The sequence below is a fragment of the Penicillium diatomitis genome, assembly GCF_028827545.1.
Source record: "Penicillium diatomitis strain IBT 30728 chromosome Unknown utg000002l_segment0_segment0, whole genome shotgun sequence".
NCBI classification, from domain to species: Eukaryota; Fungi; Ascomycota; class Eurotiomycetes; order Eurotiales; family Aspergillaceae; genus Penicillium; species Penicillium diatomitis.
In genome coordinates, this window is record NW_026623174.1 from 1,509,443 (window position 1) to 1,536,564 (window position 27,122).

The 27,122-nt window shown below is 52.9% G+C and overlaps 8 protein-coding genes across 8 annotated transcripts; 3 read left to right on the forward strand and 5 right to left on the reverse strand.

Moving 5' to 3' along the window:
- Positions 1-514: 514 nt before the first annotated feature.
- On the forward strand, positions 515-1,464 carry N7539_001653 (uncharacterized protein; the record flags this gene model as incomplete). The annotated part of the gene is made up of 2 exons (XM_056931256.1): positions 515-1,018; positions 1,255-1,464. 2 exons carry the CDS (start codon positions 515-517, stop codon positions 1,462-1,464), a joined length of 714 nt encoding a protein of 237 aa, XP_056793287.1.
- A 345-nt stretch (positions 1,465-1,809) lies between these two features.
- On the reverse strand, positions 1,810-2,709 carry N7539_001654 (putative methyltransferase; the record flags this gene model as incomplete). The annotated part of the gene is made up of 1 exon (XM_056931257.1): positions 1,810-2,709. The coding sequence occupies one exon, from the start codon at positions 2,707-2,709 to the stop codon at positions 1,810-1,812; it is 900 nt and encodes a 299-aa protein (XP_056793288.1).
- Positions 2,710-4,242: 1,533 nt separating this feature from the next.
- On the reverse strand, positions 4,243-5,855 carry N7539_001655 (Sds3 domain-containing protein; the record flags this gene model as incomplete). The annotated part of the gene is made up of 4 exons (XM_056931258.1): positions 4,243-5,037; positions 5,109-5,351; positions 5,434-5,493; positions 5,553-5,855. 4 exons carry the CDS (start codon positions 5,853-5,855, stop codon positions 4,243-4,245), a joined length of 1,401 nt encoding a protein of 466 aa, XP_056793289.1.
- A 2,001-nt stretch (positions 5,856-7,856) lies between these two features.
- Positions 7,857-9,796, reverse strand: N7539_001656 (uncharacterized protein; the record flags this gene model as incomplete). The annotated part of the gene is made up of 2 exons (XM_056931259.1): positions 7,857-8,911; positions 9,010-9,796. The coding sequence occupies 2 exons, from the start codon at positions 9,794-9,796 to the stop codon at positions 7,857-7,859; spliced, it is 1,842 nt and encodes a 613-aa protein (XP_056793290.1).
- A 6,516-nt stretch (positions 9,797-16,312) lies between these two features.
- Positions 16,313-17,188, reverse strand: N7539_001657 (uncharacterized protein; the record flags this gene model as incomplete). Its single annotated transcript, XM_056931260.1, has 1 exon — positions 16,313-17,188. The coding sequence occupies one exon, from the start codon at positions 17,186-17,188 to the stop codon at positions 16,313-16,315; it is 876 nt and encodes a 291-aa protein (XP_056793291.1).
- Positions 17,189-18,132: 944 nt separating this feature from the next.
- N7539_001658 (uncharacterized protein) lies at positions 18,133-18,333 on the forward strand (the record flags this gene model as incomplete). The annotated part of the gene is made up of 1 exon (XM_056931261.1): positions 18,133-18,333. One exon carries the CDS (start codon positions 18,133-18,135, stop codon positions 18,331-18,333), a length of 201 nt encoding a protein of 66 aa, XP_056793292.1.
- A 3,201-nt stretch (positions 18,334-21,534) lies between these two features.
- gel6 (putative 1,3-beta-glucanosyltransferase) lies at positions 21,535-23,104 on the forward strand (the record flags this gene model as incomplete). Its single annotated transcript, XM_056931262.1, has 3 exons — positions 21,535-21,673; positions 21,773-21,984; positions 22,094-23,104. 3 exons carry the CDS (start codon positions 21,535-21,537, stop codon positions 23,102-23,104), a joined length of 1,362 nt encoding a protein of 453 aa, XP_056793293.1.
- A 639-nt stretch (positions 23,105-23,743) lies between these two features.
- Positions 23,744-26,200, reverse strand: N7539_001660 (protein kinase domain-containing protein; the record flags this gene model as incomplete). Its single annotated transcript, XM_056931263.1, has 1 exon — positions 23,744-26,200. One exon carries the CDS (start codon positions 26,198-26,200, stop codon positions 23,744-23,746), a length of 2,457 nt encoding a protein of 818 aa, XP_056793294.1.
- Positions 26,201-27,122: the final 922 nt, after the last annotated feature.

The following is a 27,122-nucleotide window of genomic DNA, read 5'->3' on the forward strand; positions in this document are numbered from 1 at the left end:
TCCCTTGTCATTGCTATAGCCGGACAGACTCGTACAAAGGCACGATGATATTGGGCATCAACAAGCAATTCGCCTCGCAAAGATCTGGACATACACCAGAGTACCTACCACGCCCGCGTTCATTTCGGTCTCGACCAAAGCTGCAGCTTGTCATGGAGGATCGAACCAACCATAGGCGCCGAACGCTTTCTGCATGTCGCGTGGTCAACCAAGTACGAGACGCCCTTTCTCCCAAGATCCACCCGCCTCGAAACGCATCGCCGGTGCATGGGGAGGTCCTCGTAGATGGAGGGTTTGATAATCATGGTCGGGATAGAGGCCGGAGGAGAGCTTCCACGGCATCTTCTACCCGAGCATCGTGAGCATCTTTATAAAGACGCTTGGGGGACACCCTTTTTCGGCATTTCCAGAAACTCCAAAAAAAAAGAACACTCACTTTCTGAGATTCCGCTGGCCTCTTTCGATATCTGATTCTAGCAACATTCCACGGCTTCCATGTGCCACTAGCTTGCTGATGCCGGTTCTCGCTGCTGTACAACGTGCCTTTCCTCTCGGCCTATCCTGGAAGCGCAGACCATCCGCTGACAAGGGCAAGGCAAAACAAACCGTTTCCCCCAGTTACCCTCTGGATCAAGTCTTTCAGGATGGGGCTATTCATCTTGAGATGAAGAGCGCCAACGTCTCCGGCTCATTTTCCCTGCACGGTGACGACTCACACAGCGTGCATATAGCGGTGAAGCCGGCCGCCGATCATCCCAATCAGTATATGTGCTCGGATGAATTCTCGAGAAAGTCAGTGGCAGATGACTCCGACTTCGAGTGGGAGGATTATCCATCTGCGTCTGTTCGCACGGCGTCTGCAAGGGCTCGGCTATCTCGGGTGGTGCACTGGGCGAGTATTGTCCAGAGCCAGTCACGCTGGACTCATGAGCAGGAGAAAAGGCTCCGTCTGGCGCAGAAGCAGCTCGCCATCTGCCAAAAGGCCTGGAGCTCGGAACAAGAATTATGGCTTGATCATGTACGTCTCTAGTCTCTACAGTGCTCCCTTGTTGTCGTCGTGAGATACGCCTGCTGTCACGTGCTTGAGGGGGGGGGGGGGGGGGGGAAGCATCAACATGAACGAGTTCCCTTCTTGACTGTGCTCGGGAGGTCCAGCTCACTTGCAGTCATTTAATCGCTTTTTTGTTTTATTTTTTCCTGGATTCTTTTTCCACTGGAAAATGATGTCTTATCAATCTAACTTACTATCGATAGGTTCAAGCTCTAAGCACAGAAAAGGCTGCCCATGAGTATTTCATGTTAATGCGGACTAAACAACAAGAAGATGAACGTCTTCAGTTTCGCAAAGCGTGGAGGAGACGCCGATCTACGGAATCACTGCTGAGCAGTGGGGAAGAGAGTAAGGCAGAAAAGAACTCCAACCCATTTTTGAATTTGCGACGGTTGCAGCGCCAGGCAAATTGAACTTGTGTGTTTTGAGAGCTTGGCCTGGCGGACTGGAGGACAGTTAGGGCCTGGAGATGATTTTAGATAATACTTTATGAGTTGAGATTTACTATCATTTCAGGAGGTGCGGAGATGTCGGGCAATCGTCTTACTAGGACTTGACAATCAATTCATGAATTGAGGCAAAAACGATTGCTCACGGTATGCTAGAAGTATGCGCCGTAAACACCACTCAAGTAGAGCAAGAAGAATTCCAAGAACCAAGTACACCATCAATGCATTCGCAGCAATACTCCATCTCAATCACAAACAATCATCACCAAGTCAAAAAAAAAAAAAAAAAAACAGCTTCCCTTCCAATGATTATCCAAAGATCAACGCCCGCACCTCAATACTCTCCCTCGGTCTGGCACCCTCCGGCGTCCTCTCATCCACAAATGCCGTATGCGGAACCCACTGCGAGACATCACCATCTCTCAGTCCCTTAGAATCCGAGCACTTGAGCAACAATCTCTCCCGACCCGTCATGCCCGACCAGTAATACCACTTTTGTCCGGGGTTGTACTTGACCCCCATCGTCTGGCCGGTTCGATTGGGATATCGATGCTCCACAGCCACCAGATCCGCCGGGTCGACCGAGGTCGCCGAGGCGAACGCCAACGGCGAGGACTGAACCGGTTCCTCACTCAGGGGACGCCAGACGTTCACGATGCGGTAGCGCCCTTCCGCGAGCGCTTTGGCTTCGTCCGGGTTGGTGATGTGCAAGTTGACCCGGGCGAGGGCCGCAGTCGGGGTTTGATCGACGTGAACGCGGTTGACCGGTTGACGGCGGGAGTCTGGATTGGCGCGTCGAATGGTGTGGTCGAAGAGGGTGATCTTGTGGACTCCGGGTATATGTTCTTTGATCAAGGCTTCTACCTCGGGATAGTAGTTTTCACGGATGGAAGCGTCGGAATCAAAGGTGGCGTAGGTCGTGGCGGATGAGACGTCTTGCAGCGCTTGAAACGAGTCCTTGTCAAGGTGGAAGGAGGATTCGTTGCCGCGAATGTCGTTCAGAGATACTCGTTGCGTGTCTTCGCCATAGTTGCGGGTGGGTTGGCCTGGGGGTGGAGACTCCACGTAGTTGAAGGGTTGGGCGTTGTCGGGCGGAGGCGCATAGAAGGTCAATTCGGCGCTTGTTGGACCGCGAGGGACGTAGTTGGCGTCGGTGGTCGAGGTTGAGATGGTGGTTTTGGTGGTCGTTCCGGTTGTTGTGGTCGACATGGTTGAGGCGATTGTTCAGATTGTGCAGGACCTTGCACTGTAATTCAATGTTTGTTTGTGTTGGATCAGTCACTTGTTTTTCAGAGCGCAGAAGGTGGCGACTGAAGATCGTGGTATAGATCAAGTCGAAACGCGGGTTCGGATTGATCAGATCTAAAGAGGATCAATAGATGTGCTTGTGCGATATCACTAGACCCCGGAAACGCTGCTTCTTTATATAATTGATGACTTCATCTGGCCTGACTGTCTCGTCTTCTCCGCAATTCTAGATATTGGCCTCGGCAGTGCTTGGCCATTGGATGATGATAGACTCATTTCCCGTTAAGCTTCCGTCCAACTGATTCGTGTAGCGCGAATGGATGCTGGGATAGCGTCATCCGTTGCATTTGTCATCTCGGATGACAAGTTGGGATGGCGAACGCCGCCAAACACTCCGATTACTCCAAAATCTCTCCGACACCACCTTATTATTCAGGTGACCGGTTCCGATTGCTTCGACAAGGTTAAAGATTGCATCATCAGCGGATTTCTGATTAAAAATGGAGCGCAACGTTCGTCGCTGTTCCATCAAATCGTCGTATTACTAAAGAGTAGGAATCAACCCCTGAGTTAACTTATGATGCATTACCTAAGTTACCTTAAATGTTGTGGTTCCAGTGAAGCGCAATGGAGTCCATGCACGTGAGAAGGGGAGACTAGTAGATCTGTGATCCCATCGCCTTTCTTGGCACCCTACACTCGCTTACACTGAGGCTTCTCCAGACGAGAAAGTATTGATATCTCTGACCGTATAAGCGATGTGCATTTCTGTGATACACCACAGTGTTGACCAGGAGGTGGAAAGGCATGAGCTTACCTGTGATGGTCGAGTTCATTATCGCATCCACAAGAGCGATGAGAGACGAGTGAAACGTCTCGTGCTCACGTTACTCCTGAGCATAGGAAGATCACTCCTAAAATCGGTACAAAGGTGTCTCGTTTTCTACGGGTCGTAAACACTCCTGGGTAACACTGGCTCGAACCCCCCAATCAGTGGAATCAGAACTCCCGATGAGAGGTGAAGCGTTGGCTATGGTCCGACGAGTGACCAAGGAACTTTGAAAGATTTTGCACTGAATGAAATTTCGTTGAGATTGTCCGGTCCCCAAGAAGAGTCTCCTAAAAGGGACAGCAGTACGATGTGTGCAACAGACATGCCGAGTGGGAATAAGAAGAAACATAAAGCGCATGATTAAGGAGGTAGGGTACCCTCCTGGGAAACGCAAAGATATGACCATAATGCTGACAAGACATAACAAGACATGCAAGCTCAAGATCCCGAGTCCAAACACCAGGCCTTTGCTCCGGCAGAAAAGCAGAAAAGATAGTGAAAAAAGCACAAAATCACGAATGCTGCCATGTTAGCAGCCAATGTCACGTTTACAGGACACCCGGTCCTGCCTGGTTATACGAACAAAATCACACCACCCGATACAACCAAAACTCCTCAAAGCACATATAATTCGAGTCTCTGTATCACACATGGGTGGACACTTAGTGATGACGTGATCGCTTGGTACTTCGTTCACGCTCCATTGCGATAGCAGGGAAAACCTCGGCTCCGGGATTGGAACGTACAGGTTGAAGTTGCATACCAACAACAGCAGGGAAATCGGGATGTAGCGAAGTAAAGCGATCAGGGTTCGGAGGGCGACCGTCCACAGGTTCAGAAGGCAGTGGAGCCACAACCAGGTCGACCAGAGATGCATCGATCCATGCACCCGCCTTGGAGTTATGTAGCCGGTCTACCCTCGACAGGTCATCGTCGACTTCTTCACTCAGCAAGGATGTCAAGGGCGGCGCGTTGCCGTTCGGACGAGCATGATAATTGGAGAGGACATGATAGGGTAATGCTGGCCGTGTCGCATTTTTATCTGCGAGATCAGCCAGCGCACTAAGAGCGCTGTGGGCGGCTGTACCGCGCGTGGAGCGTGTGATATGGAAATTTTGACTGGCGGTGCGCATCATATCAGTGGCACTGGGAGTCCCATTTTCCTCGTGGACAGTGCCATCAAGCGTGTCTTCCGTCTCGGTGTTGTTCCCATTCGTCACTGCCCCTGAGCCCTGCTCGGGGCGCTTAGAAGTGGAGAAGAAATGGACAGTCGCGACATGGGCTTGATTGGAATGAGCACTCAGTTCCTTATCGGTGAAGAGGGACTGAATCGAGTATGTTGGGGCCGATTGCTTCTCGACGTAGGCCTTGGATCGCTCGGCCGGGGTGGTACCGCCTGCTTCTCGCGCAGGCGATCCGGGCTCTTCCTCCGGCGCTTTACGCTTGCGTTTGTTCAACTCCGAGACGATACCGTTGCCCAGTTCGTCGAGGTCCACGCGATGACGAGTGTGACGAGTCTTGCGATTACCATGGATCCCCCTGGACTTGCAGGATTGGTGATGCTGAATTGATTCGGATGGAGAAGCAGCGCATTGGTGTCCGCAATGTCGAGCTGCTCCTTTTCCCGCATGAGGCGAGACCTCTTGCTGGAGATACTTTGCATGAGTCGTTCTCGCAGTGTACCGGACAGCTGATTGAACTCCTCCTTGGCAAAGTGGACACGGAAATCATACTCGCGGCGATGTCTTTCCAGACTATTTTGATGTCGGTTCTGCGCAAGACACACGAAAAAACGGTTAGACCTCGCAAGCTCTTGCACCGCAATGAGACGAAAGTAGAAATCTGGATCATACCATGATCTGCGCCAAGTCTGCATCTTTCTGCTCCTTGACATTATTGATCTCCTGCACAAACTTGGAATACCAAGTGCCAGAGAGACTCGCCATTTCCTTTGCAAACTTCCCCCCCCCACTGTCTCCTCGATCAATCGGGCAATGTCTGCAGAGGAATCCGGCAAGGGACCCGTCTGATATGGGTCCGCGTTGTTTATCAGAGTCATGTCGCATTGTAGGGAGTGAAGTTGCTGGCGAAACTGGGCATCGCGATTTTGGGAGAACGTGGCCGTCAGATCGTGGAGGCGCTCTTGTAGCGCGGTTCGGCGCTTGTCCCTCTTGGAAGGCATTCCAGATGCTCCAGGGGGACTCGCAGACCGATTTCTAGTAGCCATGTAAGCAGGCCCAGCACCAGGGGACTGAGGGCCTGGTGAGTAGGCCATAGAGGGAATTATGGAGAGAGAAAGAGTAGCGATGTGCTAGGCCCTGGCCAAACAAGACTTCCAGCCTCTGAGCAGCGCAGTCAGATGAGGATGTTTTCCAAGCAAAGCTCGCAGATGTCAAGAATGTAGCCGAAGCGCACAAAGGCAAGGTACAGGAAAGTTGTGCATGGGCTGAGAAGCGCAAGGTAATGGTGGTTGCTCCGCCGCCAGAAAAGCGCACGCCGCTGGAGCATGTACTCTCTTACGCTAGAGCGGGACGGCCGGATAAATGTTTCACCCGGCCGAAGAATACACTTTACGCGACTCGGGGCGGGTTCATGAGTGATAAGGATTAAGCTGACGAGGAGAATACACGCTCAGAGACCAAGAAGAAGAGACCATGATGAGAAGGCTCATTATATCAGCTAAAATACGCGCTTTTCGCTGAGCTATCCGATGACGGTATGCTTTCCTTACTGTGATCGAGCGAATCGACTCCGTTGCAAAGATACGAAATCGCACATCTGGCACTGGCAGTATCCGCTTATTGCCGGTTCACATCAACAGGCGGTGTCAAATGATGAAATCAGCTGACTTAGTCACCACGATCCAAGGGGATAAGGTAGGGACAGCATCATGACGAATGACCAGTTCAGCGTCCAGCTTCTCATAAAGCTAGGATCAACAAAATTAGCTTGCAATAGTACACTCCTCACTAAGTCAATCGCATGACCAGCTGCATTGAAAGTTCGATCAAGAAGCTCTTCGCAGTGTATGAGTGTAATAAGGTCCCAGGAGGAACAGAGTCGCGCCCGTCAACGTACCGAGTCAGTAGTAGTCAGCAGATTGCCAGATAACGTGGTAATTACTGCCTAGCTAAGTAAGGTCTTTGAAGTGGAATCACCGCTGCAGACTGTAGACTGTAGACTGTAAAGACCTCAGTCAATCCAGTTCCGTTCCATTGCAATTTTCATTTTGCGTTATTCGCATCACAGGCATTGGAGGCCCAGGGCGACACGCCTAGCTCAGTTCGGCAGAAGCCCCCCCCCCCCCCCCCCCCGCCAAAAACAGAGAGTCCTTACCACTTCATGGCCGAGACCATCCATGTCATTTCAACGCCGGCCAAATGAAATGTGCAATAATCGAGCGAGTCAATTTCAATTTTAATAATAATTAATAAAAATCGAGACATGATTCAACTAGCGCGGACTGCAATAGTGCAAAGACCCATCGAAAAGAAACCCTGACGTATGTGTCTCGCCCGTTGAGCAGGAACTGCGGAGATCGGAGGTCGGAGATTCTCAAGAACAAGGCGCATCATCCACTGCCGACTCATGGTACGTCATTTTGTCCCTGTACAGTGCAAGACGAATGCTACGACGACCAGCCCGAGGCGGAGATAAAATGCGTTGTAGCACTTATCAGTACAATTGGCAACCGCAGGTGGTTGAACTTCTGAGCATCTTGACACCCGTGTTGGGGTCTCTGGCGCCTAAGGCTATTATATTCCTGAGATACGGGGAGTCATCCAATGGTTCGTTAGAGTATCCAATGAGAGTGAGTTATATTGTACCTCTCTATGTCCTTGAACCAAGGATGCTAGTAATCCCTTAAGCCGAAAGAAGAAAAACAACACCATCGTATCCTTTTTATGCCGTAAAGGGGGGTTGAACAAACAAAAAACATCATGGGTATTCTGAATCGTTCCAGTCCAGCCAAAAGGCAATGCGCGAACCAATGCGCTCGAAGTGCGAGCTAGTAAAAGATAGAAAGAAGCCAAACATATGAAGAAAGACAAGTATTGAGCAAGTCTCCGCAAAAGACCATACACCGAGGTCTAATATAATGTTCATTACAGCCTCGAAAGCAAGAGCGGGCGTGGGAGAGAGAGAGAGGGAGAGGCGGGGGGAGGGGATGAGAAGATAGCAAAGAGAGCGTCAGCCCTGTGCTTGGGGCATTATGTATCGAGAAAGAAGATGACTAGGAGAATCGTGGGTCGCGTGCAATTATAGGCCGCCAAAATTAGCGAGTCCGACGAATCACAAAGACCCCTAATTCAACTCCATCCCGAGGTTCATTATCCTCGCCGTAGCGGCGCTTGCGAATGCCCTCGAAGATCTCGCCCAGGAGCATGGACGAAGTCACTTCCTTGTCGGGCATGAGGCTGCCGGCGACTCCGGTGGTGAGAGCTTTGTTCACTGGGAGTCGACGCGAGTTCTGCGAGTACAGATTGAGCACCTCTTTGATCCGCGCCTTCTCCTGGTGAATGTACCATTCCACCCAAAGTTCACGATCAAGACGAGCACTGCTCTTCCCAGCATCCACAATCTGGAATTGTGAAGATTGGGAGCTCAGGGTTTCACACAGTGCGGCCAAGTTGGCCTTCATGGTGGCAAAGTCGTCCATCATGGAGACGGTGGACATCTTGCCCAGATGTCGTCCCACATCGGCGGACAGACCGTTCACAACCACCAGTTGCCGGAGGAGTGGGTCGAGGAGGGGTCCCAAGTATTGAGACTTGAAGGTTGACGCGCCCTTTTTCGTGGGGTACACGAACAAGAGCGAACCGCCATCCGGAGACAGTTCGGAAAGACGATCGACGAGGAAGGATGGGCGGGTGGCGCAAAACACATCACGGTACTCCTGCGCTGAGGGCGGAGGCAGGTACCTTTCTAGAACGGAGATATGGACACTGTGGGGTGGAACGATGGGCACCGGAGCGTGAGAAACTTGTCGTTGAATGGGGCCTCGGTAGTCATGGTAGGCACCGACCACGGCGGCACTGGAGAAGACGGTGGCATTGAAGAACTCGTCGGCGGCCGTGGGCGAACGGGGAGTACTAGGAGGGGAGTGGGGAAGATCGGAGAGGGAGAATTGCTCAGGAACGGCATGAGTGACATTGATATAGGGGGATTGCCCGGGCTGAAGGTGATCGTGAACGGCACGGACAATCGAGTAGAAGATACTATCGTTTCTGGGAAGAGAGACGGCTTGGTCGGAGGGTCGTGGGTAAGGTAGGGTTTGCGAGACAATTTTGACAGCGTCGCCTCGCGGATTTGAGCTTGCCAGTGATGATACTGCGGCGAAATATGGGTTAATAAGAGATAAGTGGACGCAATCAAAAGGACCCCTGCTTCACCGCTGGGGGGGAAGGGCTTTTTGTGGAATCCCTTACCAGTTACGTTAATTCCATGGTCCAGCCATGACCCCACGTCCTGTTGCAGGTCCATCTCATCGTGAGGCCCGGGACTCCCGCTCGAGCTGGATGATGATCCATGTGAGGATCGATCTGACGCACTACTCAAGGTATCTGAGCGACCCGTTGAGGAGTTGTCCGTTCTGGGAACCTCGTCGATCATGGCGGAGGAACCCGGCTCTTGATGCGGGTGGTCGTCAAAGAGCAGCATTTCGGACTTGGGGTTCCACGAGACGTGGCTATCGTCCTCGGGAGGCGTGGGTGGCAAGGTGGCTGGATAGTCAGATTGGTAGGCGAGTGGCGGCGAGTTCAAGGGCGAGGTGGAGATGGAAGAAGAGCGAGAATGGGCTGTCAAGGGTCTCGGCCCGCGAGATACGGTGGTCGACAAGCGTAATCGAGATTCCGTTGACCGATTCCGCGATGCAGGACCGGGAGAGGAGCTGCGTTGGTCCCAGGAGGGGAAGTGGACAGCCACGCTGCTCTTGGAGAGGAATCGAGAGACGGGGGATGGTCGGGTGCGGAGAGATCCTTGGGAGGCCCGTCGGCGAAGTCTCGCGGGATTAGGGCCGTCTAACGTGGCGTCCAGCACGGCGTGCTGGGAAAAACGACGTTCGGTGTCGATCCTCGAGTCTGGGCGGGACAGATGCATTGTTTGATGATCTAGAATGGCAGTCGCAGGCCCGCACCATCCATGGCACTGCGGTGAATTGATCCAATCTGTCCAGGGCGTCCGGTCGGGAGGGAGGGAGAGGACAGCAGACGGCATGGGAAGAGGCCCAGTGTGAGACGGAGGAGGATTTGCTGGCTGAGCGAAGAGGGAGGAGACGAGAGGAGGAGGGTTTGAGATGGAATGGAGAGAGAGAGAGAGAGAGAGAGAGAGAGAGGGGGAGGGAGGGAGGGAGGGAGAAAACGTGTCGGCAACGGGAAAAGGAAGGAAAAATGGAGAAGTCGGAGCAAAAGGATGAAGAGTCTACTGAGGTGAGAATAGCGACCACGTCTTTGGGGGAAGATCGGGTTCCAGCAAGTGGGAATAATGGATTTGAAGAAAGCCTGCGAGGCACGAATACTACGGTACGAGTAAGGGGAGAAGGGAAACGAAATGGGGAAAGACATTTGGGGGGGGGGGGGGGGGAAAGCTACGTATCCGCTACCTGTTGTGTGTATGAGAAAAATGGGTTGAGAGCAGGTACCCTGTACGGGGGAACCGTCCAGACTTGGGACCGATGGGGCAGGTTCTAGACCTTCAGTCATCGAGTCATCGGATCCAGGTCTGGTCGTGGCCCCGATCGGGCCATGACTTGATGAGGGCCAGAGGCAACTCCAGAGACGAGCATCTTCCTCGACCAGCATTATTTGGGCCGAGTCGTCACAACTTTTTTCATGAGGGAATGAGGTTATAAGTTACAGGAAAGATTTCTTCATCCGGATGTTCAATATTACAGTCCTAGTTGGCCCGTCCCCCCAGTCCTGTTCGTGGCGCTGTCTGTTCTCCCTCTAGTGTCGACTTGGTGCACCTCGCTCAGATACTTTATCAATGACCGGTTGGAGCTGGTCGCGCGAGGACATTCTCCTGGGCATCTGCTGGTAGGCTGAGCCGTCTGCACCGTCGGTATGCATGGTTACTAGGCATCCCAGTGAGCACCTCAGCACGGGAGTAGGCGGCAACCCAGCAGAGACGATGGGAGCGAGAAAACCAGGAAAACAAAATTTTGGGAAAAAAAAAATTGGAAAAAGCAGCGCAAGTGGGCCCAAAAGGGAAAGCAAAGGACAGGGCATCGGCGGTCTAGAACGGCAAAGACGGTCCATGGCCGGCGGAGTTCGGTAGATGTCATTTCCATTGGCTCTGGCGGTGGCTCTGGTGGATCCACAAAGGCTCCATTGGGCGGTGGCTTGCTGGTTCCAAAGGATCCCAGGTCTGGCCGCGACTCCACTTCAGGGCGATCATCCCCTCCAAAAGTGGATTCCTCGCCGGACTGCAGTGTGCACCCAGCACTCTGCATACAGCCGGCCTGTACAATGTCCACGCATAGGATTATGATTCTTTAATGCGGTTGCGACAATCCAGACCCGTTCCCACGCTGAAGGGTCGGGCTCGGGCTCGGGCTCGGGCTCGTGAGGGTAACCAGCGTCGTGGAGTCCATACTCCACAGAGTCCACCCTCTATGAGTCCACAGTCACACTATCTACTGAGAAGTTAGTAGTTACTCGACCAGTGTACCTCCAGACTCTGTTCATTGCGTCAAATTGATCGAATGTAATCAACCTGTCCGCGGCTCTGGTCCCTGGAGTAGGTTTTTGAGGCACGCCCTCTGACCCTCCTTGGGGCCCCTTCTGGATCCTCCCTGCAATTTGGGAGATTCGGGAAGGGGGAGATGAAGCTCTCTGAGTTGTTCTACCGGGGTAGGTATGAATATACATGAAAGAGCAGTTCTACTACCAACCAGTCAGTACTAAGCACTGACTTACCAAGTACTCTCATCGACCGACTGTTGACACCAGTATGACTTTCTGGTCTTCTTGTGGGACCTTTTTCTCTACTCCGGCCACCACATTTCACAGTCCGTACTTGGGTACGAACTCACAAACTTATGTAACTCAGTAGTGTCTATTATATAGTATTGTGATTATTGTCTACTATCTAGTGTCTACGTACTGTAGTCTCTATTATCTACTATCTACTGTCTACCTCTTAGTTTCCGCTGTCTACTTCCAGTGATGAGTCTGGTGACCTCTAGGTATACATAGGGTACCGTACTATCAGGACTCTGCAGAGGACCAGAATGCCAACCATCGATGTAGCCTTATGAATTTTGGGACGAGATCGCACCAAGGGTCAGGAAATCCAAGGGTCAGGAAATCCAAGGGTCAGGAAATGATGACGACGAATATTCGGGCCTACATTTTATGAGCTGCAAAGTGTAGAAAACCATCCGCTTCAGGTCACGTTCACTAGTATGTACTTGTAGTGATGTAGTTGTGTACCTGGTGTCATGTTTGCCGACGACATCATGTGTTGCTCTTGTATGGCCCATCTCAACTGCCTTCTAGAATCAGGTCCTCTCTTGACGAAGATACGGATGACTGACAATCGTACAGTCACGTCGCACCCTCCCCCCCCTTCACCACAAAAAACAAAAATTCTAAATGTCCACCACAGCACGAGTTTGACAATGTAAGGTGCCTTTCTAGTATTCTACCGTCCTGTCAGTGCTGGCTGGAGGTCCAGAGCAACGAGGCTAGACTCAAAGTCCCGACCCGTCATGGTCCAGCCTGAGTCCCGTGACCGCCGTCATCCATCATCGAGACATGGACACATGCCGTGCTCGACTGCTCGTGGCTCTCGCCGGGGGGGGGGGGGCTCTTTGGGCCACGATGTGTACGCTTTCGGCCGCGTTAGGCCACTTTTGCCACTGAGGGGTTGGCTCTGGGCTGGTCCAGCTGGACAGCAACCCGCTCCATTGGCCGCAACAATCTTCCCCTCCCCGCGTGCACCCTCATACAATTCCCAAACTTCATCCGACGATCGAATTTGGGTCCCTCCTTTATCTTCTTCAATCTGGTAATCGACTGTATCACAGTACAACGCCGTATCATCCAAGGTGACCTATCCGGTTCTTTCGAGACTACAAGTTCGATGTACTCCTGTACTGTACCTGTAGTAGTAGTGAATCATTGAATCCACCTGACTCGTGATTCACTTGTAATTACTGCGAGGGCGACGGCCAGTGGTCTGGTACCTGGTTAAATCACTGTAATTCAATACGCCTTGCCCACATTCTGAACAGGAGTCCAGCTCGTCCCAGTTAAGACGAAACTACCGAGGGGGGACGTGTCACCAGATGAGCCAATTTTTCCGACCTCGTAGGATAAATTGTTGCCAAAAAAGAAGAAGTTGCCGTAGTTTGCACAAATGCCAAATGATCTCTTTTTGGGAGGTGCAGTGTTACCCTATCGCCGAGGCAATCCGATCGGAGTTGTCGAATACTGAAAGTGTACAGTAGTAAATGAACACCTATTCTGAATTTCTGATGTCCTGTTTGGGCGTCCCGCAGGCACGTTAGTTGGTTTGGGGTTCGCCGCGTTTGATTATCTTCCCTCCCGTGTCGAGGATCGAAGATCGAGGGTTGAAAAGAGATGACAAGCAAGTCGTACCGAGAGGGCGTAGACCGAGCCAAGTCCAATTGAGTACACACTACACAGTACTATACACACAGTGTCGTAGTAAATCAAATTGGCCCGTGGTCTATCGCAGAGAATCCAAAGTAAAATAATAATAAGAACAAGAAGATAAAGAACTACTGCCTGCATCATGTGACCTATTCACTTATTTTCTGTGTGGTCCAGTCGTGGATTATACGAAAGCGGATTTCACATCATACATGTACTGTAGTCCTACTGATGTTTGTCCTTGATCTCATTCATCCCACTCTATTCGAATGAACCTCGCAGGCGGGACGACGATAATCATAACAACAATCACAACGGCCTCTGCCGCGTGTGCGTCCTCTGCACCGCACTCGTGAGTGTCGACTCGTCGAGTCACAGTAGTATCCGTGACTGATTTGCGACCCTCTCTTCCCTGTAGGCTGTAGGGCTCCTGTCTCACGTGTAGGAAAATAAACAGAAGTGGATAACATGATTCAAGTTGCAGCGACAAAGTGCTTTTTAGCTTATAGATTCAAGATTGATCTGCAATTTGGAGTCTCGAATCTCACCTCGTGCATACTCATACTTGCCTGTACCACATCATTTTGAAGTTATCGAGGTACCTTTCTGACGGTCTGATCGGTAGCCTCAATTCTGCAGAGTTCTTTCTCGTGCGGGATGGATCATGGATCCATCTCGGTTCAGGCTCTTGAGCGACCGGCACAAAACCATCATTGCTACAAGTCTCCCTGGGTCATAGAGCTAGCTTCGATCTGGATCCATCTTCTACAGTACTACTAACGTCATTCCCCTGGCAAGTTCTCGACGAAACGTCAATGAGAACATGAGAATTTTCAAATATTCAAAAAAAAAAACGAAAAGGAAATCCCTGCATTCCCTTTCAATCCCTCCGCTCTCTAGTCCCCAATCAACACCCGCCAAAGCTCAACGAGATTTCCCCCCCCACTTTCATCTCTCTCGAAGCCGGGGCCACGTCCACCTGGATATAGATCATCAACAATAGACCCGTGCGGATTGTGGACGTACTATACCAGTACCGAGGTAGTCTACTACCAGTATCTTACTATCTACTAACCACTGACCAGTAACCACCAGTATCACTCTCTAAGTTACTATCACATACTTTGATGTAGTTTGTGCAGTGAAACTAGATGCTCTCGTCCGCGAGAATATCGGCCCCGCAAGACGCAAGGACAAGGTTAGAAGTTGCTGATTCAATTCTCAGCACGTTGACATGACCCTCCATGTCCTTCACCTGGTATGTACTTGTTCAATCCATCTGGGAATCTCGTGTGCTGTAGCCTGTACACGTGGTAGCGTATCCCCGGATCCACTTCTGATCTTGTACCCCGTACTCAGTACTCACTGCCCACAAGAATCGTCAATCTCCTCTACCATCCACATTCAAGTCACCAGCCATCCATGGATTTACCTTGCTCACCTCCAACTCTTGCAAACCAATTTCCCAACGCTTGAAATCGGACCCATACCCCGGTCACCCCCTACTCTGCGACTCTAACCACCTCTCACCGATGACTTGAGTGCTCAACTCGCAGAGTCGCAGGGACCCGGAACCTTGCACGTCGCAGATATAGCACCCTACGTACAGTCATACACCACCTCATCTGGCTTGCTGAACAGTGAGCCACGGATTGTAATGCATGACTTGTATCAGCTTGATAGCTTCTTGATTAGATTAATACCCGGGGTGGGGGGCATTCTTCGCACAGCAGGTTAGCCGCGCCAGTTAGTGGATGGGTTTGGCGTTGATGGGGGTATGCCTTTAACCTTGTCATCCATGGATGTGAGTTTATGTAGATGGGACAGAGGCTAGATTAGTTCAGTCGAACCGACACTATCCAGTCCAGTATCTACTGTCTACTATCCTCTGTCCACTACTGACACTACTGTGTCCAGTATCTCCACATCAAGCCTGCATCTGGACATCGATCCGATCAGAAGGTACCAAAGGCAAAAGGGATTTGCGACAAATGCAGATTAAGTATTCACTGTAGCTCCGAAGCTCGTGCTCATCCAGTACTTATGTGTGTATCGGCGCGCAAGTGGGGAAAGACTGCCAAAACAAAAAAAAGGTAGGTTGACCGACGCAGGGGTCGAACCTGCAATCTCTTGATTCGTAGTCAAGCGCCTTGCCATTGGGCCAGCCGGCCTCCACGTGGATGTGAAAATGGGTCTGTGTACAAGATGGTCGCGTGACTTTCATCGAGGCCTACTAAGCAATGGACTTGATAGAGTTTGGTTGTAGTGGGAAAGAAATTACTGAATAATCAAAGCTAGGGTTGGGATCGATCATGTTTTCATGATGTTTGGATATTGGGCTCGTTCACAGGGAGAAGGCCTGCTGAGAGGATTGGGAATCTTGAATCTCTAATAACATAACACAGGGCCGGCCATGACATACACGGCAAGACCAACGATTTTGAGACAAGAAAAAAAGAAAATTGGATCAAGCTTGTTCCATGATCAATCGTGCGGATGGCGATGACGTCTTGCCCAACGTCGAGATCAACGGTACCCGAGGTGGATTTTGTCGTGGGTGTGACTCTTTCATGCACCTTTGCATTTGGTGGAGGGTTTGTCACACCATCTGCCAGGTCTCGACCCGGGTTCGTCCCGCCCGAGGAAGGGTTTCTGGGAGTGGGTGCAGCTGCAGCTGCAGCTGCCGCTGCCGCTGCCGCTACTCGACGAGCCTTGCATCCATGCGTGTTCGTGTAGGCAACGGCGCCGTGGTCGCATTGTGAGTCCTTGGTTAGACTGCGACGAAATATTGGGTGTCACCTTTGCTGGCTGCAACCTTTGGTCTGTCGTTTGTCAAACGTATGGGGCCAATTCTTATTTGACGATCTTTTTTCGCAGGTCAAAAGGGATCATGCAGGCACCCAGCTGTCAAGGTAAGGACGGGGTCCAGATGAGACCGTGGCAGATCAACAGACAAGGTGCTCCTGCGAGCGGAGCACTCTTGTGTCGTGCCAACGTTCTTCAGAGGATCCCAGGCGTGCAGGGTTGCTTGGGGGAGGTGTGTTTCTCATCATTGGCACTAACAGGATCGAGGTGTACGATGCCTTCTTGTACCAAGTCACGCCGCATCAGACCTTCATGAGGTCATGGAACGGCGGCGAGACTGAGTCGCACCACTCGATGCCAGCGGCTGCAGCTCCTGGGAACAATTCCAGGTATTCCAGACCAAGGACGCACGATAGCGCTGCTCTTCCCGACTCAACCGCAATTGTTTCCGAGCAAAGCTGGACGGCTTCAAGGGGATGGTGCAGGTGGACGAGGTCGATCGCTCACAGACGACGGTCGAGGTCTTGGCAAAGGAGGGCGTGGTGGAGGGGCTGTCCAGATGAAGCCGGAGCTCATGGCATTGTCGAACGAGCTGCTGCACGCCCTCGGCCAGACGGGTGGCACGTTCTTCGATTTCGGGCCAGAACGCGTCCCCCCAGAAGGGATCCTCGCGCACGGCAGTCTCGAGGGCGGACAGCCAACAGTCGAAGCCGGAACGAGGACCGGCCAGCAAGGCGGCGACGGTGACGAACCGGATGGTGGGCTCGGAGTGGAGGACGTGCAGCACGATACAGGCCGGGCACCGTGCGGTCAAGTACCAATCGTGCTCTTCGGTCAGGATGCACGACAACCAGGCGAAGGCACTGCGGGCCTCGCCCTTGAAGGCCCGCTCGGGCTCGGTGCCCTTTTTGGTGGACAAGACTCGAGCGGCCATCCGTTCCGCCTGGTGGTTGATCAGGAAGAGCGGGACGAGCAGCGTGTGAATCATGTCGCGGTGGAGGCGGAATGAGTCCTGGTCCGCCGAGCTGCACAGGTTGCGGTGGTCTGGGCAGAAGCTCGGCCCTTCCATGCCACAATCCTGACGGCGAAGCTGTTCCCGCATGGCCCGAAAGGTTTCATTCCGTTCGAGGTGTAGCAGATCGTGGCTCGACACCCGAAAGGGGGAGGTAAATTCGTCGTTGGACATGGTGCTTGGCGACCGCTAGCTCTCCAGTTGTGTTGGGTCCACCTGAATTGGGGAATGGGAGGGGGGTTGGTTTTTGTATCTTGTCGAGGAACCCAATCCTTTTTTAAAAAAAAAAGGAAAAAAAAAGGGTCGGTCGGGCGAAGACGGGGACAGGAGCGATGCTGGGCCGACAATGTTATATGTCGAAATCGATGAGAGGTGGTGGACTGAAGAGTGAGACGGGCGAGCTTATAGAATCATATCGTTCACACAATGACGCGATCATAGGTACAGCTTGGTGGTACCTTTGGAGGGAGTCGAGTGGTCAGGGTGTTCCAGTACCGTTTGACGTTTGACTTGGAAGGGGAGATAGTCTCACGGAAATGGTCAGGGAATCCCAAAAAGAAAATAAATTGAATTGGAGGGAGGAGAATGACGCTTCGTGACGCCGGATGCGGGCATGACTTTATTTTTATAATTGACCCCCCCTCCGAACCTGTCTTTCTCTCTCTCTCTCTCTCTCTCTCACACACACTCTCTCCTTCTTTCTCTGTGCGCAATTATGCCCAACGTGCTCTTTGCCCCCCGCTCGGCCTTGGAATTGAGAAAGGGGGGCCCCCTTTGCGGGAACGTCATGAGAACCCGCACGAGCTGGACCGACACGACACGAGCTCGGGGGGGGGGATGCCGATCGAGGCGTAATCTGTAATTTGGGGGTCCAACTTGGGTCTGGGTGCCAGAGTCCCGTTCAGGCCGGTCGAAGTTGATCTGAAAGGATCTGGGCTGCGGACGAGTCTCATTGGTAGGCACGGGGCCTGATACCTGATAGGGCGGAGGCAGGCCGGAAGGGGGGACCGGAATGGACGCAGACGGGTGGAGTCGACTCCATCTGGGAGGGGGGAAGAAGAGGGATTTCGACCATCGTGTGATTTTCATGTATTTTGGACGGGTCTGGACTCGACCAGATGGGCGGCGGTTCCTTGGAAAGTGGGAGGACCGCGGGTTGGACGGGCGGCGACGGGCATGATTGGGTCGATATGGTCGTCCACCGCTTGGATCTTTTCCGTGTGAGTGGAGATGAGTTGGGACATGGGTCGGTGGCCAGCCCCGATGATTTGATGGTGACGGTGGTCGTGATGGACACTAAACTGAAGACACTAGACTGAAGACTCAGTACTTGAGGAAGGAAATCGTGAAAGAGAGACGGAGAAGAGAGGAGATGGATAAGATATGGCCGAGCAACGAGGAGGTGCACACATGGTGTGCAATACATGGGACCAGAGTCCCAATCTATCGTCGATCGACGATCGTCTATAGTCCTACTATGATACTACTACATACTGAGATTCACAGGCTGACTCCTGACTCTGACTCCCTCCCGAGAAAGTCGGTTTGCGGAGACAGAGCCGCCCACAGTCCCCGTGCCACTGAGCCCTAATCACGTGGGACCGACTTTCCACTGTCACGAAACCAACACGTTCTGTGATCTGTATCATGTCAAATTGGTCAATCATACTACTAGCCCTATCAACTGATCAAGTACGGCAATTGCAGAATGCCAGTACATCACCCCTCGAACCAGAGCGGCGCTTTCCATCCGACGGAAGCTGTTCGAGTCTAATCCGGTCTAGTGTATCACGTGACTAGGGCATGAAAGAAACCCCCCCCCCCCCCCCCCCCCTTTAAACTCCTGACATTAAACTCCTGACATTGCCGAGTGCAGACTGTACATATGCCAAAATGTCGGGATTGGCGAACCACTTCGGCACTGCCACAGTATCATATGTAGAGTGAGAGCCTGGGAGATATCCTTAGCTGGTACTCTTACCAATACCTAGTATATCCTTAGCTGGTACTCTTACCAATACCTAGTCACCTCACACGCTACTCCCTAGTGAGTCCAGACAGAAGATTTGAAGACAAGACATGCCCTTGACACGCTGTCCAGGCGGTGGCCGAAGATAGCGTGCTCTAGACCCTTCTTCTGGCCGACGCCGAGCCCTCGTCAAGACCAAGCCCCGTGAACCGGGGTACAGGGACCCGGTCATGGGATCCAGAGCCCTGCAGCTGAGCAGGTCCGAGATGCGTCCAAGATTCCCCCCCTCCCGACCGCCGCTGTACATATACGCTCGGGGCGGGTGCGGTTGCAGTCGCAGCCCAAGAGACCCAAACCTGCCCTCATAGCAGACTAAGTAGATGTACATCGTTAACGAGTGGCAGTATTTCGCTTCTCTCCGCTGGTCCAGGAGCCATTTGCGTCCCCGCAAGGATTCCACGAACATGCATTTGGGCAGTTGTTCCCACGCGCATCCATGTGGAGGGTGGCGCCCAACCTGCAAGATAGTCTATCTCACTCGCTTCGACGAGCGGGATCCGACCGTACCTACTCCACCGTCCACGGGTTCTAGATGCTCCAGAGAAGGGAAACGGTCGGAGACGCCAGCACATGAACACAGTAGTAGTCGTTGGTCCGGTGTGACCGTCCACCTGTCCTTCCTTGGAGTACCGTCCTGGAAGGGTTGAGTAAACAGTAAACCCCATCTCATCTGGGTCAAAGTCAGACAACGTTTCCTCACCTCGCGCTATCTTGGCTTCTTCTCCGGTTGGTTTCCATCTTCGCCGATGATAATAGTCGCTCCATCGATTGTCTCGAATTCTCCCAGTTCGGTGAACCCCTCCCTCACCGGTGGGATTTGGAGCTATCGGGCCGCTCACCGTACGTGCCCGCAGAAACCTTTGAATCGCGCAGGATTTCCACCGATGATCGGAATTTTGCTCTTGGAAACTGTTCTTCACCCTGCATTGTTGCTTTGCGGCTTTTGTCTCTCCTCGGATACCTGGATACGTCTATCATCCAAGAAGACTGCGCGAATTTGACGAGCATCCTGTCCAAGTATGTCGAGGGGGGGTGGAATGAGAGGGATGCGTCAGCTGGAGATGGCATTCAACATCACGTGTTCAACGTAGGCACCACGCCTGAAAATGAAGGAGTCCACATCATGTGCTCTGCCGCGGTGATTTAAGGTTAAGAGGGGGGGAAACGCAGGTATGCTCCAGTCGGATGATGGAAGCTTCGCCTGTTTCCATAAGGTGGTTCATTGAGAATCTTTCAGGAACGACCCGAGACTCGTGTCTATTTGGAACGGTGTCAGGGTCAAGCAGGGATCAAGCCCAGGCCAAGCCCTCCCGTATATCCCAGAGGTGGTTGTTGGGGCTATCTACGCTCGACGGGAAAGATCTCTCCCGAGATATTTCTGGGTAGATGTAGATGTGGAAACATGACCATTCCCCTTGCTTCTCGCTACGATGATCCGTGGTAAGATACAAATTAGAAAGTCTTCACTCACTGGACCTGTAGTCAGTGACTATCAAAGAGTTCCCAGACTCGACGCCCGGTCCCGAGCCACCGGTGAAGCCTGGCGAAGCCACCCGCCGGGACAGCCCACCACCAGCACATGCAAGGACAAGCTTGGGGATGAGACGGAAGTTTTGCGTTCTGCCCGTCATCGCGGGACTTGGTGAGTCGTGACTCGTGACTGATCGAGAAGGCTGTTCACATGAACTCAAGGTACTCTGCAGTCTGCCGTCTGCACTCTGTACCGTATGGCTCCACCACAGCCTCTGGGCTCGTGCTGTTTCATCAAAGGACCCGATAACGATATGCGCAGATCAGTGATTTTGCCACATGACCTCCTCGTCTTGTTGCCATGTCAAGTCTCAACACAGTAACACCCCACTACTCCATCCACCCTGCTCATTTATCCACGCTTCATCGCAACACTACAATCGCACATCTTCACTTCTCTTGTCACTTGAGTCGCTCCGGCTCCTCGCCATTCTACGCTCGTTTCTTCTCTCACGGACCCTTACCCCTGGCACGTTCCAGCGTTCGGTCCCCGCGGGCATCAACAGGTCATTGGCACGCTCAGTAGACCCTGGCAGGCCATTGGCTTGGCCGTGGGGCCTGGAGACCAAGGTCTCTCGCGGTGCCAGTATCTGAAGCAATCTCGTCTCAATCAACTTGGCGGCTGGGTTGACTGCCAACTTCCAACTTCTTCAACGGGTCTGAGAAAGTAGCGCGATTGGAGCAGCTCTGTGATTTGCGCCCGAGACATCGCGAACACTGACCACTGATGCTTTGTCCTGGTACCCACGAGTCCACTGGGCTCCTCGGGGTCGCTCCTCCCCGTAGTGCGCACGATTCTTGTTTATCCAGACTTGACCAGACTGAACCTGGGTGGTGAGCTACCAAGGAACAGTCATTTCTCGTTTGTTTCCCCTTTGTCTTCTCTTCCTCTGTAGTACCGTCGCATCTTTTCTTCCCTCGTCGAGATACCCATCCTTGCTTTTTGTTTGTATAATTAGACATGTTGTCCTCCTTCACGCTTTCTGCGGTTCCATTGTTGCTGGCTGGCCTGCAAGCTGCGACCGTCAACGCCGTCCCTACCATCTCCGCGGTCGGCTCCAAATTCTTCTACGAGAATGGCACTCAGTATTTCATCAAGGGTATCATCCCCATCTTGCCCGCTTGAAGATAACCCAATTGGGCCACGGCTCGATCTCCCCCAACCGAGGAATATGCGTGACTGACATCGACGCTGGCAGGTATCGCGTATCAACTGAAACCCCACGATCCCCTCATCGATACAGCCCAATGCAAGCGTGACATCGTGCGCATGTCCGAATTGGGTACCAATGCTATCCGAGTGTACCATGTGGACCCCAGCGCCGATCACAAGGGCTGCATGGACGCCTTTGCTGCTGCCGGTATCTACCTGTTCGTCGACCTGGATACCTTTGATACGCAAATCAACCAGGTAAGCGTTCCCTCATAACCCGAATGGAACCGTCCCGGGTCAGCCCTGGACGGTCAGTCGACAGTCTCATATTCAAGGAATTCTCCCTTAACACCTTCTCTTTCATCAGGACGCTCCCCAGTGGAGCCATTCGCAATACGATGCGTTCACCAAGGTTCTCGACGAATTCCAGCAATATGACAACACAGCCGGTGTCTTCGTCGGAAACGAGGTCCTCACTACATCCAATGGCTCTCACGCGGCTCCCTACGTCCTGGCGGCGACCCGCGACATCAAGGCATATCGTGACAAGAAGGGATACCGTCAGATTCCCGTGGGATACTCTGCTGCCGATATTGCCGAACTTCGACCTATGCTCCAGAATTACCTGGCTTGCTCCCACAACGCCTCCGAACGTCTGGATTTCTTCTCGCTGAATGCCTACGAGTGGTGCGGCCAGAACACCTACCAGACCTCGGGCTATAGCGCGCTCCAGGCGGCCGCGGCCAACTACAACATCCCCATCTTCTTCTCAGAGACGGGCTGCAACACCCCCAAGCCGCGAACCTTTGACGACCAGGCGGCCATCTTTGGCGCGAACATGGTCGACACCTGGTCAGGCTCCATGATCTACGAGTGGATCGAGGAGACGAACGATTATGGTCTGATCAGCTACGGTCCTTCAGTCGACCCCGCGACGGCTACGGACCCCAACATCGAAGACGGCTACACTCGTCAGGGTACGCCAACTCCCGTCATGCCCGACTTTGACAACCTTAAGGCTCAATGGGCCACACTGAACCCCACGGGAGTGGCCCTCTCCGATTACAAAAAGCGGACCGGAGCTATCACCCCCGTGGCCTGTCCTTCTTCCACCTCTGGCGGCTGGGCGGTCGACCCTAGCGCACCACTTCCCTCCCTGGGCCAGAGCTTCAAGAAGGGGGCCGAGGGTAGTGCCATCACCTCGGCCACCCAGTCGGGCACCTCGGCAGGTACCAGCACCAGCACCAGTGCCAGCTCCAGCCAGGCATCTAGCGCCGCCAGCCCGGCTGGACACCATGCGTCGTCGGTCCCCAGTCATCTGCTGACTGTCTCCGTGCTGCTGTCTGCGGGTATTGGAGCCGTCGCGTTGTGGCTGTAAGGTGAGACCACGCCGCGGCTGTGGATTGTGATGTGTGTAGGCACCACATGCATCTTTTCTTCATCATCTTGTATTACCATCCATTGTGCATAGCCATTAAGAAGAGAAGAAGACCCTGTACAAAGGGGGAAAAAAAAGGCAGCAGGAATACTGTCTTCTGATGTTGTTTCCTGGACAGAGATTGCTTGTTTCCTGTCACTTTCTTCAAACCCGAGACCTAAGCTTAGTCCAGACTTCTGATTACGGCTCATTAAATCTGTTCTGGAAATTTCTTGGTTAATTGGATACGGTTTGCATTGCAAGAGGCGGCAAAGTACAATAATTCAATATATTAAAAGTATGTCATGTCTGTCGTGGCACATCGGCCGTAGGCAAAAACCGGCGACTGGCTATCATCACATCATGAACACCATCTCCGCGCGCATCCAGTCAGATTGCCGCACGAAAAAAAAAAAAAAAAAAGAAAACCAAAAAAAAAGGCAGAGACATTAGTTCGGAAACAACTGAGCTTGACCACCAGCGCAACGAGGACATCACAAAGAATACCTCAGCGTTCCCACCCACTATCGAGACTCCAGACTCATCAGTCACACGCCACTCGCCGAGCAGAACAAGCAAAAGTTGTTCAATCAGATGCCATCAACGTGAGCCAAACCAATCAAGGTCCAACAAAGACGGGTCGACTTGCTCATCTTCGTCTTCATCTTCTGGATACTTTCTGGACGTGGGACTCTGGCTCGTCTCGCTGTCGCTGCTTTCCCCCGAGAGACCGAAATCGAAGCCCGTTGAGACAGACGAGGAGTCTGGGATCGACTTGTCGTTCCTGTGCGTCTCTATCGGAGCTCGTGTGATATCGGGTTCGCAGGTGTCGTCATATTGGGAAGGGTATCCAGATGATGGCTCGGTGTCTTCTTCGTCGAATCTTCTCCTTGGTGGGTTGTTCTGTGCATCCGTATCTATGGGTTCTTCCGTCTTCTTCTTCTTCTTTCTGTTGACTTTCTGCTTCTTATCTCCATCGTTCTCTTTGCCTGTCTCGATACAGTGCAACGTAAGACCGTTCGTCCCCTTGTGAGCTGATGCTTCTCGGATCACCGAAGCAAAACTCCTCTTGACCTTTCGTGCAGAAGGTCTCTTCTCGGGTTCTGCAGCTAGCATGGCCCGTACCACGATCAGCATGCGTGGCACGGCATGATATGCTTGATCGCTTGTGCGATCGCGTCGACACCGTTTGAGTGCGTCGCCCTCGAGGAGAGCGATCCAGCTCTGAACCTGGACTGCGTTGCGGGGTAGGTGGAAGGATGCGTCTGCCATGCCGCCGCCGCGGCCGGCGGAGCGGTTCCGGGCAGAGCGATGGGATGTGAATGATGAGAGGCTGCGCTTGCAGAGATGGGTGAGGATGTCGAGGGTGATTGCGGCGAGGGAGAAGATGTCGGATTGGAATTGAGGGTGGGATTGGAGGTCTTTCTGCGTTGGGGGTGGAGTTGAGGACTTGGTGGGCTGGGGAGATGGCCATGGTGGAGAGATGGTGGATGACGTGGTTGTGGGTGAAGATCCTGGTCTTGTTGAAGGGGAAGACGGAAGAGGGAGAGCGGAAGAGAGGGAGAGCACGGACGCGGTTGATGAGCTTGTGGATGTGGAGGAGTTGGATGATGAGATGGAGGCTGGAGATAGAAGGGTCTTGGATCTGCTCCAGAGTGCACTCCGGGACGACGGTTTTTGGGTCACAGACCGGGAAGTGTCCGCGTTGGGACCTGTCGAAGATGCTGCACACATCGAGGACGAGGACGAGGACGAGGAGGAGGATGATGATGATGATGATGACGATGATGATGATGACGAGAAGCCGACAGAGAATCTTGAAGATGAACCGGGCATTCCGATGCGAATGACGGTCCCCTTGGAGGCCGCTGAACCGGGGCGAGCACTGTCGGGTGACGATGAGCAAGACTCATTGAGCGTTGAGAGTACCGATTGGGAGGGCTTGACCCTGCGTCCCGTGCGGCCTCCTGATGGTAGGAGGGTATTGCTTGGAGTGCTGGGTTGAATTGCGGGCATTGCTGCTGCGGATGCTGCCACTGTACGGGCCCAACGTTCCGGCGCAGAGTACTGGTATGCTTCCAGATCGTTGACTCGGGGCGGCGTGAGCAGCGAATCCAGCGCCTGGAACTGACCTAGACAGATATTGAAGTTCGAGTCCACGAGTACATTGGACGGTCGAAGGGCCGTATGCGCATGACCTTGAGCATGAAGCCACGCGAGTGCGGAGGCAAGACAATGGGGCCAAGTGATCAACGTTTGTCGACGGAACTCCTTGGATTGGTGTTTTGAAAAACTCGCCGGCTCATCGGTGATGAAACTGTGCAGGGTGCGCTCGGCCTCTGCCCCGGTGAATAAGACGCAGACCGTATCGTCTACAAAGTAAGAGGCATGGATCGAGAGAAGATGAGGATGCGCCAACTGACGTAGTTGCCGAACCTCCTGCAACACTTCAGCGCCGGAGAAGAAGTGCGGTGCGCCGCCCACTTGAACCTGCGTGCGCATGTACACGCGACATACGGCCCCGGCGAGAACCACCTTATCGACCGTGTCTTCGCGGCCTTGGATGCTGGCGTTGGGGCCCCTAGGCGTCACTTCCACGGGCACACCTTCATTCTGAGTGAAGACGACATGCTCGCCTTGTCCGATGCCACGCACGAGATACCGCCACTGAGTGTGGAAGAAACTCGTCTCGAGAGCGGCGTCATGGCCCGTCGCCGAGAGACCCAGGCGATGAACATTCTGTTCTGCGATGGGGAGATCGTCATCGTCGCAGGACTCATCGACAAGAGCGAAGATGCGATCCGGGATACCAATCGCATCGAGGATGAGGAACAGACGGCCCGCTTTGAGAAGGATCCATTCCATATAGGTTTCACTGGTCAAACCCTCCCCCCACCGCGGCAGATCGAATAAGCGCGGGACGTTGTCCGGCTGGAGACGACTGAGCACATATTTCGTGTCGAGGGAGGCTTTGATGCGATCCTCGGGCCACCAGACTGACGTGTAGTCGTGATTCTCCGGGGAGACCATGCTAGCCAAGACATTCTTCTTCTTCATGGGGCAAATGCAAATGCAAATAAAAAAGGGCGGGGGGGGGCACGATTACCTAGGTACTATCATTCCAGCGCCGCGGGGTGCTGGAGAAGAAGAGATCTGGGTGGCTTTTGATATGCACTGCACTAATGTTCTCCGAGGGTCATACTTTGGAATCATGCAGGAAAGAGGAAATCGGAAAGATGACAGCAAAGACTGACGCGGGAGCCCGGAGATATGAAGATATGGAGAGAATTGGCTTCACATGACATCTTCTTCCCCTCGCCTCCACCTCATTTATCCATGCCCTCGGCCCTCCATGAAAAATGAGGCGTTCCTGTTCTGGAGGAAAGCACCTCTCAGGGATTTAACAACGGCCCCAGTGAGAAAAAAAAAAGTCCACCTTCATTTTGGGTTTCGGGCGAAGTTTACCCGGGGTACCTTTGACCCCGTCCATACTGTCCATACAGATCGAATGAGTACCTGTGCTTGCATCAAGTGAGAGACCTCTTACCCTGTCCGAACCTTGAGCTATGGAAGCACGGAGCCTGGAGCACGGAGCCCCCAGACGGTCGATAGTCTGACTGGCTGTGGATGAAAGGCTTATCTGGACAAGAACTGATTATTGCTCATCTTCCGCAAGGGGAGTGCGTTTATCCGTCTGATGGGGCTGCCAGGCTCAATAGTTCTGCAGAGTGGAAAGAACCATCATGTCGCTGAGATCGAAGGGTCGACGGCTATGGGGAGTGATTTATGAGTCTTGAGGTTCTGCATAGATGCTGCTGTTGATCTGTTGATCTGCATCTCATAGTTAGGGACTTGCTTCCCATCAAATAATTAGATGAGTCGATTGCCAGATACTTGCTGAATATGGATGTCATCTATCTGGGCCCCGGGACAGATTCGGAAGAAAAGGTGCTTCGTAGCATAATGATATCTGCCGTTT